Consider the following 20869-nt stretch of genomic DNA (forward strand, 5'->3'; position numbering starts at 1 on the left):
AACCGCAGACCACTTGTAACCACGCCAATCCAGGACCTCCACATCTGGCTTCTTCACCTGCGGGATCGTCTGAGACCAGCCACCCGGACAGCTGATGCACAAACTGTCAGGAACCAACCAGGGAAACTCATCTGTGTGCTCGTCGTCCTTACCAGGGTCTCTATCTGACTGCAGTTCGGAGTAGTAACCGACTTCAGTGGGCAAATGCTTATCTTCAATGGCCACTGGCATGCTGCAGAGTGTGCTTTTCACGGATGAATCCCGGTTTCAACTGTACCGGGCAGAAGGCAGACAGCCTTTATGGCGTCATGTGGGTGAGCGGTTTGCTGATGTCAATGTTGTGAACAGAGTGCCTCAGTGTGGCGTTGGGGTTATGGTATGGGCAGACATAAGCTACGGACAATGAAGACAATTGCATTTTATCGATGGCAATTTGAATGCACAGCGATACCGTGACGAGATCTTCAGGCCCATTGCCTTTCATCCTCCACCATCACCTCATGTTTCAGCATGATAATACACAGCCCCATGTCGCAAGGATCTGTGAACATTTCCTGGAAGCTGAAAATGTCCCATTTCTTTCATGGCCTGCATACTCACCAGACATGTCACCCATTGAGCATATTTGAGATGATCTGGGTCGACATGTACGACAGCGTGTTCCAGTTCCCGCCAATATCCAACAACTTTGCATAGCCATTGAAGAGGAGTGTGACAACATTCCACAGGCCTCAGTCAACAGCCTGATCAACTCTATGCAAAAGAGATGTGTTGCGTTGCGTGATGCAAATGGTGGTCACACCAGATACAGACTGGTTTTCTGATCCACACCCCTACCTTTTTAGTAAGGTATCTGTGACCAACAGATGTATATCTGTATTCCCAGTCATGTGAAATGTGTAAATTAGCGCATAATGAATTTATTTAAATTGACTGATTTCCTTATATGAAATGTAACTTAGTAAAATCTTAGAAATTGTTGCATGTTGTGTTTATATTTTTATTCAGTGTAGAATAGAATAGTACATATAATTACTACATAATAATTTCTTGGATTTTAAAGAACAACCCTTGGGTTTGATACTTAAATTAGCCTTTTGAATTTCAAAAATATATTTTAAATGTTTTTTTTAAATCATCCCCAGGTACATCACATTTTTCTGGAAATCACCAATTGAGATCACGTTGTTATAAAACAGTGCTTCAGTTAGAATAAATGCACTAAAAGATGGACAACCTGAGATCAATGTTTTGACAATGCCCATAAAAAGTGAGCCCCAAAAATATTGGGACAGTGACACATTTGTTGTTTTGGCTCTGTACTCCAGCATGATACAATGACTATGAGGTGAAAGTGCAGTCTGTCACCTTCAATTTCAGGGTATTTTCATCCATATTGGGTGAACGGTTTAGAAATTACACCACTGTTTGTACATAGTCCCCCAATTTTAGGAGACCAAAAGTAATGGAACAAATTCACTTGTATGTGTATTAAAGTAGTCAAAAGTTTAGTATTTGGTCCCATATTCCTTGCATGCAATGATTACATCAAGCTTGTGACTCTACCAACTGGTTGGATGCATTTGCTGTTTGTTTTGGTTCTGTTTCAGATCATTTTGTGTCCAACAGAAATTAATGGTAAATAATGTATTGTGTTTTTGGGGGGAATGATATTTTTGCATCTGTAACTTTCTCAATGACCAACAGGTTGGGATAAGAGCACCTAGTTATCAGAAGAGAGGATTCAGACAAAATCCTAAAATACATGTAAACGTTTCAAAAACCCAATGCTTCTTTAATTTATACGGCTCTAATGAAGTTTGATATTCTGTGCAGCTGTGGAGACACCTCATAGATTCCTTAATTATGTTTGCAGACACAATATGTTGCAGTGTAAGAACTAGGTAGTTTGCAACAATGCTCCCATCAGCAGCAAAGTTTAAATACAGATGTACAGCTAGCTGTATGACTGTGTGTGTTTGCATTACTGTTCAGTCAACCCTGCCCACTGGATCCTATCTATGTGGAAGACAAGTGGCAAAGAGCACGCTCACCTGTGATACACCCCTATGGAAATGCACACAGCTATCTGATTCTGGTTAAGTGATATATTTTATGTCTACGCTCAAAGGCATTAGTTCAGCCAAATGAGAGGAAGTAGACAACTCAATTAAGGTTGGTGTCCGCACCACATGTAAATTGAATTAGCATAATACAAAAATCCCCTCCTCGCCATAGGACTCTCATCTGAAAATTAAAGAAATTTTCTTAGGAACAGTGGAGAACAGCCCCCTAATCTAACCATAACTCCTATTCTGACCCTAACCTAACTCATATTCTAATCCTAACCCCTATTCTGACCCTAACTTTTATTCTAATCCTAACCTTAGCCCTTATTTTAACTCTGACCCCTAAACGCTAATTCTAACCCTGCTAACTGGGGGTTAGCTAGCTAAGCTAGCAGACATTAGCTTATGCTAACTAACATTTATTTCACCTCAGACTTTCTGCTAGTGAGGTTGATAGTTCGCCAACTGGGCTAGCCAGTACCTGAATTACAGATAGAAACAAATAATCAACCATAAAGGAGTGAGATGCCCCCGTGAAAATCTTGCCCCAACATACTAACCTAACATATTACTACTTTACCCAAAAACAATCAAAATGTTTCTCTCTAGACAAGTGGATGATTTGTCTTAAGGCTTCCCTGCGTGTATATTAAAAATAAAATAATGGATGTAACTTCATTGGATTATAGAATTATGACACCATCTTGTGGGTGGGGGTGGGGGTGGGGGGGGCGTCTCTTGTTTGTTCAACTTCAACATGGTGGGATAATTTTGTGTAGGTAAAATTAATTATCTGGGAAATGACGTTGGAAATGCCTTTATGCTCAAATATTGATATAATAACCATATCGAAGTAAATTTGGAGTCATGCGATGAGATGGTGTGTGGTCCTCCCACTATTACTCGGGAAACTATGCAGTTATTAAGCTACAGATTGAATAAGTTATGATGAGCTGCTTTCCAATAAATATTGAGGGTCTTATTCTGATGATCGATGCTTCACTTCTGTTTGACAGTGCGTATCATGCACTGATTTTTATCTGCAATGAGTCCATTTGATGGAAACATAGGCCTACCACTGGTGGGAAAATGTGACTATTTTATTTAATGTGGATTCAAGAAAATTCACATGATGTCCATCGCCAAATGGATGGAAACCTAGCTACTGACAAATAGGGTTAGGCCTACACAGGCTTACACAGACTTATTGGAGATTGAAGTTGTCTGTTTTTCTAAATAACTAGACCTGGAGGAGTTAGTTTGGTGAACTATATACTGTGTGATGAATAACATTGCCTGAGACCTGAAAACTTACGTTAGCTCCACGATCTGATCTGATGCGTAGGCTTTAGCTCTGTGGGCTGCCAACTTGTAGCTCTTTCTTGCACAGTGCACCTACAAACTGGAGTTGGGAGGAGTGGGGAAAGTTGAGCCAAAGGGGTAAATTTAGCCACCCTTTTTTATAGGAAACCATAGCCTACACAAAAGGTATCATTTGACCAAATATTTAGGAAGAGGTAATAATTTCATGGAGTCTGTGAAGGAAGAAATGACATGGAAAAAGTGGTAAGCAAGTTAGGTAAAAAAAAACACTGGTAGGTAAATTGAACCAATGGGAATAAGGTAAGGGTAAGTGAACTGTGTTGGGGAAATAAAGATAGACATGGTTTTAAAAAGGTAGTGGTAATTTTTTATTACATTTTTTTATTTCACCTTTATTTAACCAGGTAGGCTAGATGAGAACAAGTTCTCATTTACAACTGCGACCTGGCCAAGATAAAGCAAAGCAGTGCGACACAAACAACAACAAAGAGTTACACATGGAATAGACAAACATAGAGTCAATAATACAATAGAAAAAGTCTATATACAGTGTGTGCAAATGAAATATAATATAATATTTCATTCATAACAGAAATTTGTATGCGACTTAATATACCATGTCCTGTGACTCAATTTAGCCCATAACCGGGGTAAGTTTTGCCAAGAGACAAGTGTTTTTTGGACAAGCTGTTTTCAAAACTGTTATGTTTACATGAATTCTGATTATTTTTAGGGATACACAACATCCTGAAACATATATAGAAAGAATACTAGAGTACTGTTCAATGATGCTGAATGTAAAAAAAAAATCTCAATTTACCACACTCTCCCTAGGCTATGCATTGGCCAAAGAAAATGGTAACATTCTAAAGCCAATGCTTTTGTCATCCTTTGTCGCTCAGTTGGTAGGCGCTTTCAATGACAGGTAGTGTGTTTGATTCCCTGGACAACCCCTGTGTAAATGTATGCACACATGACTGTAGTCACCTTGGACAAAAGTGTCTACTAAAGGGCATATATTATTGTAGTTATCGGTTACAAAATTGGAAATTACATGCTTTGATTCACACATCATATTGGAACTCTAATGTTTTAGCATAGCCTAAGCTATGATGATGTTTTTGGGAAGGGCAAAGGCTGAAAATCATGTTTTTGTGGAAGAAAATCAACGTGCATAAATCCAGGCAATGTTGAGGCAAAAATAATCCCCTTCTAAACTGGAATTATCTGTAGTTGAGACAGCTAATTGATATCAACTAAAATGGAGTAACGTTTTCACATTCACCAACATGGCAGACGTGTATACCCATTTTCTCCAATCGCATAGCAGGATTCTCCTCAGGGAGCACATCCGGTGGCGTTTCCTGTGTTTGTAAACTGAAAGAAATTGGAACTCGGATGACGAGCCACGACAGACGAGTAAAATTAAAGGTAAATAACAAAAAACAACGTTTGAATATCACCAATGTTTTGTATGTTTAGTCGTGTATCAGTCGATATTTGCGAAATTCGGCCTCCGCCTCTAAGCAAAAAATAAGTGACACGACTTGAGTTAGCGTAGACAACAGGGGAGGGGGAGAACGTTCGCTAACTACAGTACGCATCGACCATTCCCTATTTATCGCGAAATCTTGCTGTAACTGCTCAGTCTTGTGCCTCGTTTGATAGCAATCCTCGAACTGTTATTTTATCTAACTAGCTGTATTTATCCGGATCCGGGATATCATATTTCGATTTTTAGATGGCAACTCAAGTTTGTACGATTTGATGTGCGTGGAGGCCAACGGTAACGCCGTTATGTTAGCCCGAAACAGCTAGCTCGTATTCGCTCTGTTTTGTTTCCGTGAGTTATGAGGAAATACTTTCATTTTTTGGGTCAGTCAATTAAATATTACATCAAGTAGTATTTCTACCGTGACAGATAACTAGCATGTTTTTCACTTTACTTGGTCAATAACCTTGCCCCGTTAACGTTATCTAGCTGCAGTGCACCCAGGGAAAATAGCCAGCTAACTTTACAATTTGTAATAATATGTTATGATAATCAGCTGCTAGTGTATCAAGAGGTTCCTGATGCAGTGGTTCTGGTAGAGCACCTGCGAAATTACAAATATTTATGTAGTGTTAGCAATGGTTGGGAAAATATAGTTTTGAGGTTTTTCTTGGAGCATTAGCATGCCGGCTTTGGGTGCAATTGGTTTCATTTGTAAAATGTTTTTCAATTATGTGGCTATGGGGTCGTTCCATATGATTAAAATCCCTTTCTGACTGCACCCCTTTTGATTTGAACAAAACTTTCCATATGTATTTGCCCATGGTATATATAAGTGGTCAGAAAGTGACTTAATGACCCTGAATGACAAAACATTCAGGAGATGGCAGTGCTTAAATATCCAATGCATTCGTTTTTGTCAATATCAAATATTTTTGGGTTAACGATTAAGTACCTTACAGTGATTGTTTTCAATTAAAATGTCCAAAAAGAAAAATAGCTTCTTAGCAAAGAGCAATTTCTAAAGTAATACATTTGCTAGAATTGTCTGGGAGTTCTCTGAGTAGGGAGGGGAAAACTATCTGTTATTGGTAGAGAGGGTTGGAACTCTCTTATTGGTCTATGATCTCATTTTAACAGGCCAAAACTCCAACCAACCGAAATTTCAGGCAATCGTTTTAAGCAGCTCTTGTACTTAAAGGGCAGTATTGTCATCTTCACAGTATTATTCCAACCTCATAGTTTGGAAATGTATCTACGGGTTGGCCGACAACGTGACGACAATGGCGTGCCCGGGTAGGCGTGCGTTATGATTTTAGATGGTCAGATAGCTAGCAACAACGACAAGAAGCTGCCTTGTGGGGAATCGTAGGTGGCTCGTTTCAGCTCATTGAATATTTAAGCAGCAAGGCCAATATACCACAGCTAAGGGCTGTTCTTATGCAACGCGGAGTGCCTGGACACAGCTCTTCGGCGTGGTATATTGGCCGTACATCACAAATCCCAAAGATGCTTTATTGCTATTATAAACTGTTTACCGGTGTATTAAGCGCAGTAAAAATAACTGTTTATTCATAAACTAAGTGGTTCGAGCCCTGAATGACTGTTGGCTGATAGCCGTGGTATATCAAATTATTTATTTTTACTGCTCAAATTACGTTGGTAACCAGTTTATAATAGCAATAAGGCATCTCGGGGTGTTGTGGTATATTGCCAATATACCAAGGCTAAGGGCTGTACCTAAGAACTCTGTGTTGTGCTTCAGAACAGCACTTAGGTGTGGTATATTGGCCATATACCACACCCCTCAGGCCTTAATGGTACCATGCTTTGGCGCGTTTTGACTGATATCTATGCTAATATGACAAATTCGCTAACTAACCCAACAACTGTACAATGTATTTGAGATGAGTGCTCACTGTGCAAATGTGTTGGTTTTCAATGAACATTTGGAGACCAAATATAGTTTACATGTTTTGCCCCACCTGTTGGTTTTGTTGCTAAACAACCAACCCTTCTATTTAAAACTTAGACAAATCTAGTTTTTGACAGCAATTGGCCTTTAACATTAACTCATTTTGCATGTCCCACCCTACAACGAAACCCATGTCTTAATCACTGAAACGGTTGAGATTGAAATAATTTGAAAGCTTACAAACAGGGTTGTCAAACTTTTGTTGTCTAATAAAATTGGCATTTTAAGCTATACCGTTGTGTTTATTACTTGTCCCTATATAATGAACTAAAATATAAATGTAACATTAATTTTGTTTTGTTGCTTAGTTACAGTTAAAATAAGGAATTATGTCAATTGAAATGAATTCATTGGGCTATAATCTATGGTTTTCACATGACTGGGCAGGGGTGCCACCATGGGTGGGTCTTGGAATGTGTTAACACCCACTGGGGAGAAAGGCCCAGTCTATCAGAAAGAGTTTATACCCACAAAAGGGCTTTATTACAGACAGACATACCCCCCCCCCTTCAGATGATCCCGCAGGTGAAGAAGCCAGATGTGGAGGTCCTAGGCTGACGTGGTCTGCGGTTGTGAGTCTGGTTGCTAAATTCTCTGTTGGAGGCAGCTTATGGTAGAGAAATGAACATTCCATTCTCTGGCAACTTCTCTGGTGCACATTCCTGCAGTCAGCACACCAATTCCACGCTTCCTTAAAACTTGACACCTGTGGTGTTGTGTGACAGATCTGCACATTATAGAGTAGCCATTTATTGTTACCAGCACAAGGTGCACCTCTGTAATGATCATGCTGTTTAATTAGCTTATTGATATGCCATACCTGTCAGGTGGCTGGATTATCTAGGCATATGGAAGAAATTCTCACTAACAGGGATGTAAACACATTTGTGCACACAATTTGAGAGAAATAAGCTTTTTGCACATATGGAACATTTCTGGGATTTTTATTTGTATCAGCTCATGAAACATGGGACCAACACTTTACGGCCCAGTACATCACCGGGGCCAAGCTTCCTACCATCCAGGACCTCTATACCAGGCGGTGTCAGGGGAAAGCCCTAAAAATTGTCAGATTCCAGCCACCCAAGTCATAGACTGTTCTCTCTGCTATCAAACGGCAAGCGGTACCGGAGCGCTAAGTCTAGGTCCAAAAGGCTTCTTAACTTCTTCTACCCCCCAAGCTATAAGATTTCTGAACAGATAATCAAATGGCTACCCAGACTATTTGCTTTCAAATCAAAGATTATTTGTCACATGCGCCAAATACAACAGGTGCAGCCGTACAGTGAAATGCTTACTTACTAACCAATAGTGCAAAAAAGGTATTGCCATTGCCCCCCCCTTCATTTTACGCAGCTGTTACTTTGTTTATTATCTATGCATAGTCACTTTAGCTCTACCTACATGTAAAAATTACCTCGACTAACCGACTGTTTATTTTGTTTATTTCACCTTTATTTAACCAGGTAGGCTAGTTGAGAACAAGTTCTCATTTACAACTGCTACCTGGCCAAGACTAGTGAGGTGACTAGTGAGATTTACCTGCTGGAGAGCGTGCTACGGGTGACTGCTGCTATGGTGACCAGTGAGCTGAGACGAGGCAGGACTTTACTTAGCAAAGACTTGTAGATCACCTGGAGCCAGTGGGTTTTAGCGACGAGTATGAAGCGAGGGCCAGCCAACAAGTGCGTAGAAGTTGCAGTGGTGGGTAGTATGTGGGGCTTTGGTGACAAAACAGATGGCACTGTGATAGACTGCATCCAATTTGTTGAGTAGAGTGTTGGAGGCTATTTTGTAAATGACATCGTCGAGGATCGGTAGGATGGTCAGTTTTACGAGGGTATGTTTGGCAGCATGAGTGAAGGAAGCTTTGTTGCGAAATAGGAAGCCGATTCTAGATTTAATTTTGGATTGGAGATGCTTAATGTGAGTCTGGAAGGAGAGTTTACAGTCTAACCAGACACCTAGGTATTTGTAGTTGTCCACATATTCTAAGTCAGAACCGGCCAGAGTAGTGATGCTAGACGGGCGGACAGGTGCGGGCAGCGATCGGTTGAAGAGCATGCATTTGCTTTACTTGCATTTAAGAGCAGTTGGAGGCCACAGAAGGGGAGTTGTATGGCATTGACGCTGACGCTCGTCTGGAGGTTAGTTAACAGTGTCCAAAGAATGGCCAGAAGTATACAGAATGGTGTTGTCTGTGTAGAGGTGGATCAGAGAATCACCAGCAGCAAGAGCGACCTCATTGATGTATACAAAGAAAAGAGGCGGCCCATGAATTTAACACTGTGGCACCCCCGATTTGACACACTGAACTCTATCAGAGAAGTAGTTGGTGAACCAGGCGACGCAGTCATTTGAAAAACCAAGGCGGCTGAGTCTGCCGATAAGAATGTGGTGATTGACAGAGTCGAAAGCCTTGGCCAGTTTGAATACGGCTGCACAGTATTGTCTCTTATCGATGGCGGTTATGATATTGTTTAGGACCTTGAGCGTGGCTGAGGTGTGCCCATGACCAGCTCTGAAACCAGATTGCATAGCGGAGAAGGTACGGTGGGATTCGAAATGGTTAGTAATTTTTTGTTTTCTTGGCTTTCGAAAACCTTAGAAAGGCAGGGTAGTATAGATATAGGTCTGTAGCAGTTTGGGTCTAGAGTGTCTCCACTTTGAAGAGGGGGATGACCTCGGCTGCTTTCCAATCTTTGTGAATTTCAGACAATATGAGAGGTTGAACAGGCTAGTAATGGGGTTGCAACAATTTCAGCAGATAATTTGAGAGGGTCCTTATCTGTACCGGTACCCTGTATATAGCCTCGCTATTATTTTACTGTTGATCTTTAATTATTTGTTACTTTTATTATCCATTTTTTACTAAACACTTATTTTTCTTAACTGCATTGTAGAGATCGACCGATTATGATTTTTCAACGCCGATACCGATTATTGGAGGATCAAAAAAAGCCGATACCGATTAATCAATGTTTTTTAATAAAAAAAAGTTATTTATTTTTTAAAATGACAATTGCAATAATACTGAATGAACACTTATTTTAACTTAATATAATACATCAATAGAAATCAATTTAGCCTCAAATAAATAATGAAACATGTTCAATTTGGTTTAAATAATGCAATAACAAAAGTGTTGGAGAAGAAAGTAAAAGTGCAATATGTGCCATGTAAAAAAAAAAAAGCTAACGTTTGAATGCCTTGCTCAGAACATGAGAACATATGAAAGCTGGTGGTTCCTTTTGACATGAGACTTCAATATTCCAGGGTAAGAGGTTATAGGTTGTAGTTATTATAGTATTTATAGGACTATTTCTCCATACCATTTGGATTTCATATACCTTTGACTATTGGATGTTCTTAAAGGCACCATAGTATTGCCAGTGTAACAGTATAGCTTCCGTCCCTCTCCTCGCCCCTACCTGGGCGTTACCCATCGCTCCACAAAAGCTTGCAGAGCAAGGGGAATAACTACTCCAAGTCTCAGAGCGAGTGACTTTTGAAACGCTTTTAGCCCACACCCCACTAACTAGCTAGCCATTTCACATCGGTTACACCAGCCATTAGGCTGATAGGCTTGAAGTCATAAACAGCGCTGTGCTTGCGAAGAGCTGCTGGCAAAACGCACAAAGGTGCTGTTTGAATGAATGCTTACGAGCCTGCTGCTGCCTACCATCACTCAGTCAGACTGCTCTATCAAAGCATAGACTTAATTATAACATAACACACAGAAATACGAGCCTTTGGACATTAATATGGTCGAATCCTGAAACTACCATTTCAAAAATGAAACGTTTATTATTTCAGTGAAATACGAATCCGTTCAGTATTTTATCTAACGGGTGCCATCCTTAAGTCTAAATATTCTTGTTACATTGAACAACCTTCAATGTTATGTCATAATTACGTAAAATTCTGGAAAATTAGTTCGCAATGAGCCAGGCTGCCCAAACTGTTGCATATACCCTGACTCTGCGTGCAATGAACGCAAGAGAAATGACACAATTTCATCTGGTTAATATTGCTTGCTAACCTGGATTTCTTTTAGCTAGATATGCAGGTTTAAAAATATATACTTCTGTGTATTGATTTTAAGAAAGGCATTGGTGTTTATGGTTAGGTACAGTCTTCCAACGATTGTGCTTTTTTCGCAAATGTGCTTCTGTTAAATCATCCCCCAGCGTTGCATCGATTATATGCAACGCAGGACACGCTAGATAAACTAGTAATATCATCAACCATGTGTAGTTATAACTAGTGATTATGATTGGTTATTTTTTATAAGATACGTTTAATGATAGCTAGCAACTTACCTTGGCTTCTACTGCATTCGAGTAACAGGCGGGCTCCTCGTGGAGTGCAATGAGGCAGGTGGTTAGAGCGGTGGACTAGTAAACTGCAAGGTTGCAAGATTGGATCCCCCGAGCTGACAATGTGAAAATCTGTCATTCTGCCCCTGAACCAGGCAGTTAACCCACCGTTCCTAGGCCGTAATTAATCGGCCATTCCGATTAATCGGTCGACCTCTCCTGCATTGTTGGTTAAGGGCTTGTAAGCATTTCACTGTAAGGTGAACCTGTTATACTCGGTGTATGTGACATAAAATTTGTTTGAAATGTTGTTTATTTTTGTTCAGTGTGTGTTGTAGCTAAGACCCTATATGACATAGTTGTTTGTTGTGCCTGCCATTAGTTGAGACGCAGTATACTCTTGAATACAGGGTGGGCCAGTGTCATGTTTGGGCTGATAGATTGACTTAAATGTGTATAAAGTTGACATTCCAACTTTCAAATGTTACTACAAAGATGGTTGGAGGTCCACCCATCATAGAATGTTGATTTGAGTGGGAATATCCGTAATAAATTACATTTTTCGATCTTTCATAGGAAACCTATTGAAATCATAGAAATAGATAATAGAATAGACAAACCCATTCAAGTTGACAGTTGGTGGAGCGGCGTCCATCTTTCTGGCACTACTTGGAAGTTTATAGTTTCAATACAATTTAAATGTCAATGCTGTATCAGCTAAATTTCAGGTGTCTGAAGAGAGTGGTCCAGTTTAGGAATTAATTTCTATGTTTGCAGTGACACCCACCCTGTATTCAAGAGTATACTGTCTCAACCAATGACGGGCACAATACAAACACTTAAGATGATGTCAAATAGGGTCGAAGCTACAACATTTGTAAAATTAGAAATGTAATAAAGCTTTATTTTTTAAAGTTGTTCAAGATATCAGACTATTTTGAAAACCCGGATTTGTAAGCTTTGAAATGATATCAACCGTTAATTGTTTTCAGTGATGAAGACATGGAATGGTATGGTGGGGTATGCAAAATCGGTCGACTTTGAGCACCTCGCTCAATGTTTTGGCACTCCATTGCAAAAAGTAACTTTCTGACTACTGTTTCCACCATGGATAAACATGTATGAAAGGTTTTGTTCAAATCAAAAGAGGTGCAGTCAGAAAGTGATTAAAATCATGTGGGGGCTGATACTTGCAGTATCAGTCATTTTTTGTACCAAATATATTGTATATTTATTGTGGTCACACCTGTTCAACAGCTAGCTAACATTAGCTATGTTTATGTACACAATTGCTATTGTTCTGTATTGGAATTGCTTGAGAATCCCATTTTGGATATTAGCTAGCTCGATGTGTTGTGTTGGTGTGACACTTGAGCGGTTCTTTCAAAATCTTAATTCATAGCCAAGTGACCAAAGGGTTATCCTACGAAGCAGTTATGAGAAGTTAGCGAGGTAACTTTGGTCAACTCTTGAGTTTAAATCAGGATAACGCTTCATAAGAAGGTGGCTTACCTTTTTAGCCAGGTACATTTCTATGAACTAACCTGCTCCGGGGCATGCTAACTCCACTTCCTGAAGTGACTGTGCTACAAGTTGAGGACCATAAAATCAGATTCCCTCCCTCTTGCAAATATTGTCGTTATGCCCTTCATTTGAGGATTTTAAATATTTTATTAACCAAATGTTTGTTAAAAAATAATGTTAATGTCACATTACACATTTAGTAATGACAGACTGCATTTTAAACTTCACGCACAGAAACTTGTTTGTGTGACTTGATTATTTTGTCATTAGGAGTGTGGGGGAAAGGGGGGCTTGTGGTTGTGCATTGATAAGTACACAAGTCGCCATTTAACAATAAGTAGTAATAAAATAAAGACAGCACTTCTAAAAGCCTATTTCACACCATTGCCTGCTAAATTTGCAAGATAACCTTTCTTTCATTTTGATTTCGGCACATATGAAATTGTGGCATTGACTCGCCCATGGATTGATGTTACAGCATTGTGTCATTACAAGCCTGCTTGAGTTCGTGGAAGGCGGGCGAGCGATATGCACCGTGGTAATACAGATGAGATGGAATGTGATACTAACTGAAGCTGGCTAGCTTTAGAAAACCCTGAGTAGATCTAGCTTGCTTTGTAGGATACCCCTTTGGTGACAAAGGCAAACAAGGAGTTAACCAAAGGACTGTCTACAGTTATTATGTGGATGCTTGTTTTTGAGTAAGAATTGGGTGTTGTGTGATTTGGAGTAGTTACAATTTGATTCACTGCAGGCTTTAGCGTTAAATTATTTTATTTTAAAATTATTATTGAATGCGTTTTCATGTTTTGTCCACATCGTCCTCTTCTTCAGTTTTAGTGCTAGATGAGTGAGGTGGGTGTGGCCTCCCATCAGACTGACCATCCTGATTGACGGATTCCTGGATGACCTTGTCCCTGCCCCCGTCCCCGCCCTCACATACACCGTTCCCACTGCAATGTCACATCTGCCCAGCAGCTCAGTCCGCGATCATATGAAATGGGTTTGTTTTCCAACAAAAAATATAACATTTCTACAACCAACATGCCTACTATTAGGCTACATTTATCTTTTGTCACTCAGGATGTTGTCGTCATAAAAGGTGCTGTGTTTGAAAAAAGATTTTATATCTTTTGTTGTGTTTCATACTGTTTCTGGTGTAGCGAACTCAGCCTCTGGAAGACTTGAGTTTTTGTTTTCTCCTTTGTTTAGCTCCTCTCTACACTGGTTCTATTTGTACAGTGAGCTCCGAACGTATTGGAACAGTGACACATGTTGTTTTAGCTTTGTACTTCAACTCAATGACTGAGGTTAAAGTGCAGGCTGTCAGCTTTAATTTTCATCCATATCGGGTCAACCAGTTAGAATTACAGCACTTTTTGTACATATCATCATAACAGATGATAACAGATTGACCTGAAGAAGCGCAGAATAATGAGTGAAAGTTAGACGCACAAATATATCATACCCCCAAAAAATTAAAACCTCCCCTGTTATTGTAATGGTGGGAGGTTAGCATGTCTTGGGGGTATTATATTTGTGCGTCTAACTTTGGGACCAAATATGAAACTTTTTGCTACTTTATACACAAGTAAATTTGTCCCAAATTCTTATGGTCCCCTAGAATGGGGAGGACTAGGCACAAAAAGTGCTGTAATTTCTAAACGGTGCACTCTAATATAGAAGAAAATGCCCTTAAAGTGGACAGTCTGCTCTTTAACCTCATAGTCATTGTATTATTTCAATTATTTAAAATCCAAAGTGTTGTAGTACAGAGCCAAAACAACAAATGAGTTGACTATGTATTTCTAAATGTCTGGTAGTGGATTTTTCCTGACTCAGGCTTGGTTCTGTTCCCAGGCAGGGTTGCTTGGCTGTGAGGCTGTTCTCTCAAGTATGGCCCTGATGCAGGCCAGCTCCATGGCCGGTCCGCCAAAGAAGATGATGGCTCCGCTCGGACATGGACCACCGCCCCAGAGGGATGGCCCTGACCGCGGTCCTCAGAGCCACATGATCCTGCCATCTGGAATGAGCTGTCCACCCCTGGTTAGGAGGCGCCGGGGCACTGCAGAGGGGGAGGAGGGGACTTTGTTGTTTGTCATTGTCACTCACTGAAAGAACAACAAATGAGAAATTGACATATTTCGCATTGGCTAGGTCTCAGCAGTAACTTGCATTTATGTAGGTCAAGCACTTTCTTACTGTTGGCTGCTAATATACCTAAATCATACTCTTCAGTAATGATTTAAAGAGGCTGCCAGATATGTACAGCAATTGAAAAGTAGGCATGAAGGGAGGTTACCTTCTGTCTTTTGACAAAGCTTTTTTTATTTTTACTCTTATTATTCGTTTCCCAGCATAATCCCATTAAGAATTCTAAACAATCCTGTCCTTCACGTTTTATTTTATTTAGAAAGCAAGGAATATATTCTTGTTTTATTTCTGTACAGTAATTCCTATTTGTACGTTTCAGGCTATCAAAAAAATTCCAGTCAGGCTGACTCAAAGCCCTCTCCCCTCTTGTCTGTGCACCCCAGCTTATCCGGAAGGAGGGCGACTTCCACACCCCCCGCCTGCTGGACGAGAAGGAAATGAGGGCCAACGAAGAGATGCAGCTAAAAAAGAAGAACAGGAAGTCAGGAACGCCCTGTAAAGTGAGAGAGCAAGATGGGAGGGGGGGGAAGGTCAGTGCCTCTGAATTTTTAAAGCAAAATTGACTTTTTTCTGTGTTTCCGAGGGATTGTGTTATAAAAACAGACTGAAAGTGTGTTTGTGTGCACGTCTGTGGGCGTTTGGTTCTCTGTATGCTTCTATGTGTACAAGACTGACTTTTGTCTCTAGCTGAGTTGGTGCCTTTGAGTGCACATATTTTGTTTGTGTGGGGGGAGGAGTGGAGAGGAGATGGGGTTCTCTGGAGAGGAAAGAGGGGGAGGGGAACACAACTGTTATTGAGTGAGAGAGGGGGGAGCAGTAACATATGGGGGTGGGAGAGGTTAACCCTTCTCTGGGTTTTGGGTACTTTGTCATTTAAATGGCCAAAATGGTCACCTTTTTCTTTTTTTTTTTTTTTTTAAAGAGCTAGAAATAATGGATTACCTTTTTAACCCAGACTAGTTGGACAGTACTAGCTTTTCTCATACTGAATAAACCAATGAATCATACATTTCCTTCTATACAAAAGTGAAGTCCAACTTGTAGTGATGATTTAGTAAATGTGTATCTTTGAGTTTTTGTCTGTGTGGTGTATTTCGGCCTACAATTGTTTTTGACGAGCCTCTATTCTGTCCTATCCTGCATAGGTGGTTGTTGTGGATGAGAATGGTAACTGTCCAATATCTAAAGTGCAGAAAAACTTCATCTGCAATCATTGTTATGGCGCATTTAGGAGTGGATATCACCTGAAGAGACACATCCTCATTCATACAGGTATGTGTCAAGACCACAATGGCCAGCTAAATTCTGGAGGTTCTCCATTACCAGTTAGGGAGATGTTTAAAATGCCTGGCTAATACAGTTAGAAAATACATACGGCCAGCAGAAACACCAGTTTGGATTAAGTGACTGGTGTTTTTAAGAATATGAGATGGCCTCCTTGTCTAGTGTCAGATTTTCATTCACCGTTTTTGGTGTTCTCTGTGGGGACCTTTCACTAAAATTGGTACTCTTCGATTTAGGGGAGAAGCCGTACGCTTGTGGCATATGTGACATGAGATTTATTCAGCGTTACCACCTGGAGAGACACAGCCTGATTCACACGGGTATGCGTCCTCTTACCATACCCATCTTTATCTAAACAGGCTACATCTGTAGTGCTGCACTGGAACCCCAGTATAAAGGTGTTTCAGTGTTTGTCATTTGGACAGTAATTTCCAGCAAAGCTCACACTTCCTTTCACCTCAACTATATGAAGGAGAGGGGTTATCATCACAAATGTTCAAATGGTTCCCCCAACACCAGTGAGAGTACAAATGAAAGGTCTGCTTGGTACAAATGTTTATAGATTGTGCAGCCTTCTGTGGTCAAAGGTCCCAGCTTTAGGACAATGTTGCTTTATCTAGATGAAGGTGTTGCAAGTTACCAGTAGCTTTCTGTTTGCAGTATGATATTTTGAATAGAATTTACAGCATGGATATCAAGAAACTATTAGTTAGGGAGGCAGGGTAGTTTGGGACGGCAGGGTAGCCTAGTGGTTAGAGCGTTGGACTAGTAACCGGAAGGTTGCAAGTTCAAACCCCCGAGCTGACAAGGTACAAATCTGTCGTTCTGCTCCTGAACAGGCAGTTAACCCACTGGGTTTCCATTGCATTTTCAACTCTACTGATGGTTTTCTCACCAAAAATGTTCCATTATATAGCAAGTGTGCCCACTCTGGTATTGGTATTTAGCAACGTATAGCCTAAATCAGTGGTTCCCAAACTTTTAATAGTCCCGTACCCTTTCAAACATTCAACCTCCAGCTGCGTACCCCCTCAAGCACCAGTGTCAGCGTGCACTCAAATGTTTTTTTGCCATCATTGTAAGCCTGCCACACACACACACACACTATTCTATCCATTTATTAAACATAAGAATGAGTGAGTGTTTTTGTCACAACCCGGCTCGTGGGAAGTGACAAAGTGCTCTTATAGGACCAGGGCACAAATAATAATATAATAATAATCAATCATTTTGCTAATAACCATCTTACATATTAAACCTTATTTGTACATCGAAATACACCTGTGGTGAGTTAATCACAAATTAATGAGAAGGGTGTTCTTGAAAGGATGCACATATTTCTGCAATTTCGGGTTGTATTGGAGAGAGTCTGTCTTAAATCCTTTTCCACACACAGTCTGTGCCTGTATTTAGTTTTTAATGCTAGTGAGGGCCGAGAATCCACTCTCCCATAGGTACGTAGTTACAAAGGGCATCAGTGTCTTAACAGTGCCATTTGCCAAGGCAGGATACTCTGAGCGCAGCCCAATCCAGAAATATGACAGTGGCATCTGATTTAAATAACATTTTCACAGAACCGCTTGTTGCAATTTCGATGAGGCTCTCTTGTTGAGATATCGTTAAGTGGACTGGAGGCAGGGCATGAAAGGGATAACGAATCCAGCTGTTTGTGTCATCCGTTTCAGGAAAATACCTGTGTAATTGCGCACCCAACTTACTCCTGTGCTTCGCTGTATCTCATTTGACATTGTCCGTAAGCTTGAGTTCATTTGCAAACAAATCTTACAATGATGGAAAGACCTGTGTGTTGTCCTTGTTAATGCAGACAGAGAAGAGCTCCAACTTCTTAATCATAGCCTCAATTTTGTCCAGCACATTGAATATAGTTACGGAGTCCCTATAATCCTAGATTCAGATCATTCATGCGAGAGAACATCCCTTGTCAGCAACAGCCTTTCCGTGGATGCTGCAGCGTACCCAAGTGGCGTCGGGAGCAACTGCTTGCACGCGAGTTACCACACTATGTATGTGCGACAGGTAGCCTAGTGGTTAGAGCGTTGGACTAGTAACCAAAAGTTTGCAAGATCGAATCCCGAGCTGACAAGGTAAAAATCTGTTGTTCTGCCCCTGAACAAGGCAGTTAACCCACTGTCCCTAGGCCGTCATTGCAAATAAGAATTTGTTCTTAAATGACTTGCCTAGTTAAATAAATGTAAAATAAAAAAAGTCTCCCTGTCATGGCTTTTGCACAATCAGTACAGATACCAACACATCTTGACCACCAAAGTCTATTTGATGTCACAAAGCTGTCCAGTACTTAAAAAATATCCTCTTCTGTTGTCCTGGTTTCCAACGTCTGTTGACTCATCCAGTTGTAACACATATAATTCACTGGCTTGTATGCAAAGCAGTAATTGTTTCAAACCATCTCCTGCCATGTCACTGATGCGTTGTGAAAGTGTTGTTTGGTGAAGGCATTGTCTGTATAGTGTTTTTGGGCCTTCTCTTCCAGCATTGTCCCAGCCATATCTGCGGTAGCAGGAAGAATTAAGTCCTCCACAATAGTATGGTGCTTGCCTGTCCTAGCCACTTGGTAGCTCACCATATAAGACACTTCTAGCCCCTTCTTATGGTATCTGTTGCTTTTATACATATCTTACTACTTGAAAGTCATCTTTATTCTCTCTCAAACGTCCGTGGCCTATTTTTGTTTTCAAATTGCAATGTTTTTTGTTTCTAAATGTCTGCGCAAGAGTGAAGGTTTCACCGAGTTGAGAGAGAACCGTTGCACATATAACACACTGTGGTTGAGGAAAGGCACTACTCCAAATATAAGTGAAACCCAAATCAATGTAGTTCTCATCATATTTGCGCCCCTTTGATGTTCCTGAATTAAAAATGGGTTAAATCAACAACAACAAAAAACTCACCCATCAACACACAATTCCCCATAATGAGAAATGGGTGACACTACATTTTGAATTATTATAATTAATATTATTTTTTATTTTTTTATGTGAATCACAATTTTATTTGGAGTACCCCCAATGCCATTGCGCATACCCCAGCTTGGGAATACCTGGCCTACATGATGATTATGGACAAAAAAGTGAGATTGACAAATAATAAATAAACGGCAGCCAAGAATCGATCATCATGTCACCAGAATAAGACCCTCTATTTATTGGAAAGGAGCATCAAGTTCATCACCTTGCATTTTCACCACCCTGTGAAGTTCATAACTTATTTCATCAAGTTTTAATGTCACATGCACAAGTACAGTGAAATGCCTTTCTTGTAAACTCCAATCCCAACAATGCAGTAATCATAATTTATTTAATCTGTAGCCTAATAAACTGCATGCTTTCTCAACAAATCGAAATGGAAAGACCACACATGTCATCGCGTCACTCCACGTTTCCTTCAATATGATGGTTATTATATCAATATTTGCATATAAAAGCATGTTTCCATTAGGCCTGTTATGATATTTAACTGACTTTACGTGCATAAGAAGGTAGGATGGAAACCTGGTTAGTGTCAAGTATTGTGTGTGTGTTCATTTGGCCGTATGTTTAGCCTTGTAAATCTAACCAATCTTACTCTAGTTTGAATTGACAGAAATTTGCAATTGGTATAAAACCTTTTTTCATTCTGTGCAGATTGAATAGCTAATATTTTTATGCTCTGTGTGTATAGGGGTGAAGCCGTACGCTTGTTCCATGTGTGACATGAGGTTTTTCCAGCGTTACCACCTGGAGAGACACAGCCTCACTCATACGGGTATGAGTCCTCTTTCCATACCCATCTCACATAAAACAAGCGACCCATTTTACTCCTGTTTGTCACGGAGCAGCCTCTCAGTAGAAATGTATTGAGTGTAAAATAAATATGTATTTCTTACATGACAGTCTGCCAGCCTCGAGCTCATGATGAGACAAATCTTTATGCTAGGACAAAAACTGTGGCATTCATATACACTGCATGGCCAAAGGTATGTGGACACCCATTCAAATTAGAGGATTATACTATTTCAGCCACACTCGTTACTGACAAGTGTATCAAATCAAGCACACAGCCATGCAATCTCCATAGACGAACATTAACAGTAGAATGACAATTACTGAAGAGCTCGGTGACTTTCAAGGTGGCATCGTTATAGGATGCCAGCTGTCCAACAAGGAAGTTTGTCAAATTCCTGCCCTTCTAGAGCTGTCCCGGTCAACTGTAAGTGCTTTTTTGTGTGAAGTGGAAACGTCTCAGCCACGAAGTGGTAGGCCATACAAGCTCACAGAATAAAACCGAAGAGTGCTGAAGCGCGTAGCGTGCAACAATCGTCTGTCCTGAGTTGCAACACTCACTATCGAGTTCCAACGTCCACACAAGAACTGTTAGTCGGGAGCTTCATGAAATGGGTTTCCATCACCGAGCAGCTGCACACAAGCCTAAGATCAACATGCGCAATGCCAAGTTTCGGCTGAAGTGGTGTAAATCTCACCGCCATTGGACTCTGGAGCAGTGGAAACACCTTCTCAGGAATGATGAATCACTCTTCACCATCTGACAGTCCGACAGACGAATCTGGGTTTGGCGGATGCCAGGAGAAGGCTACCTACCCGACTGCATAGTGCCAACTGTAAAGTTTGGTGGAGGAGGAATAATGGTCTGGGGCTGTTTTTCATGGTTCGGGCTAGGCCCCTTAGTTCCAGTGAAAGGAATTCTTAATGCT

The 20869-nt window shown here is 40.5% G+C and overlaps 1 protein-coding gene across 29 annotated transcripts in view; it reads left to right on the forward strand.

Annotated features, from left to right (window-relative positions):
* The first annotated feature begins 4730 nt into the window (after positions 1 to 4730).
* LOC135541850 (gastrula zinc finger protein XlCGF58.1-like) overlaps positions 4731 to 20869 on the forward strand; it is a 39271-nt gene continuing 23132 nt past the window's right edge. For 25 of the 29 annotated variants that reach the window (XM_064968273.1, XM_064968283.1, XM_064968276.1 and 22 more), the window contains exons 1-7: positions 4737 to 4823; positions 13537 to 13705; positions 14563 to 14748; positions 15240 to 15386; positions 16002 to 16128; positions 16377 to 16460; positions 19840 to 19923. In XM_064968273.1, coding sequence (XP_064824345.1) covers positions 13661 to 13705; positions 14563 to 14748; positions 15240 to 15386; positions 16002 to 16128; positions 16377 to 16460; positions 19840 to 19923 — 673 coding nt within the window. In that variant the 5' untranslated portion in view covers positions 4737 to 4823; positions 13537 to 13660. Of the gene's footprint in view, positions 4824 to 13536; positions 13706 to 14562; positions 14749 to 15239; positions 15387 to 16001; positions 16129 to 16376; positions 16461 to 19839; positions 19924 to 20869 lie in introns of all 29 variants that reach the window. The other 4 variants (XM_064968287.1, XM_064968299.1, XM_064968274.1 and 1 more) reach the window with 3 other exon arrangements.

Source organism: Oncorhynchus masou, chromosome 6 (assembly GCF_036934945.1).
Source record: "Oncorhynchus masou masou isolate Uvic2021 chromosome 6, UVic_Omas_1.1, whole genome shotgun sequence".
In the NCBI taxonomy this organism is placed as follows: Eukaryota; Metazoa; Chordata; class Actinopteri; order Salmoniformes; family Salmonidae; genus Oncorhynchus; species Oncorhynchus masou.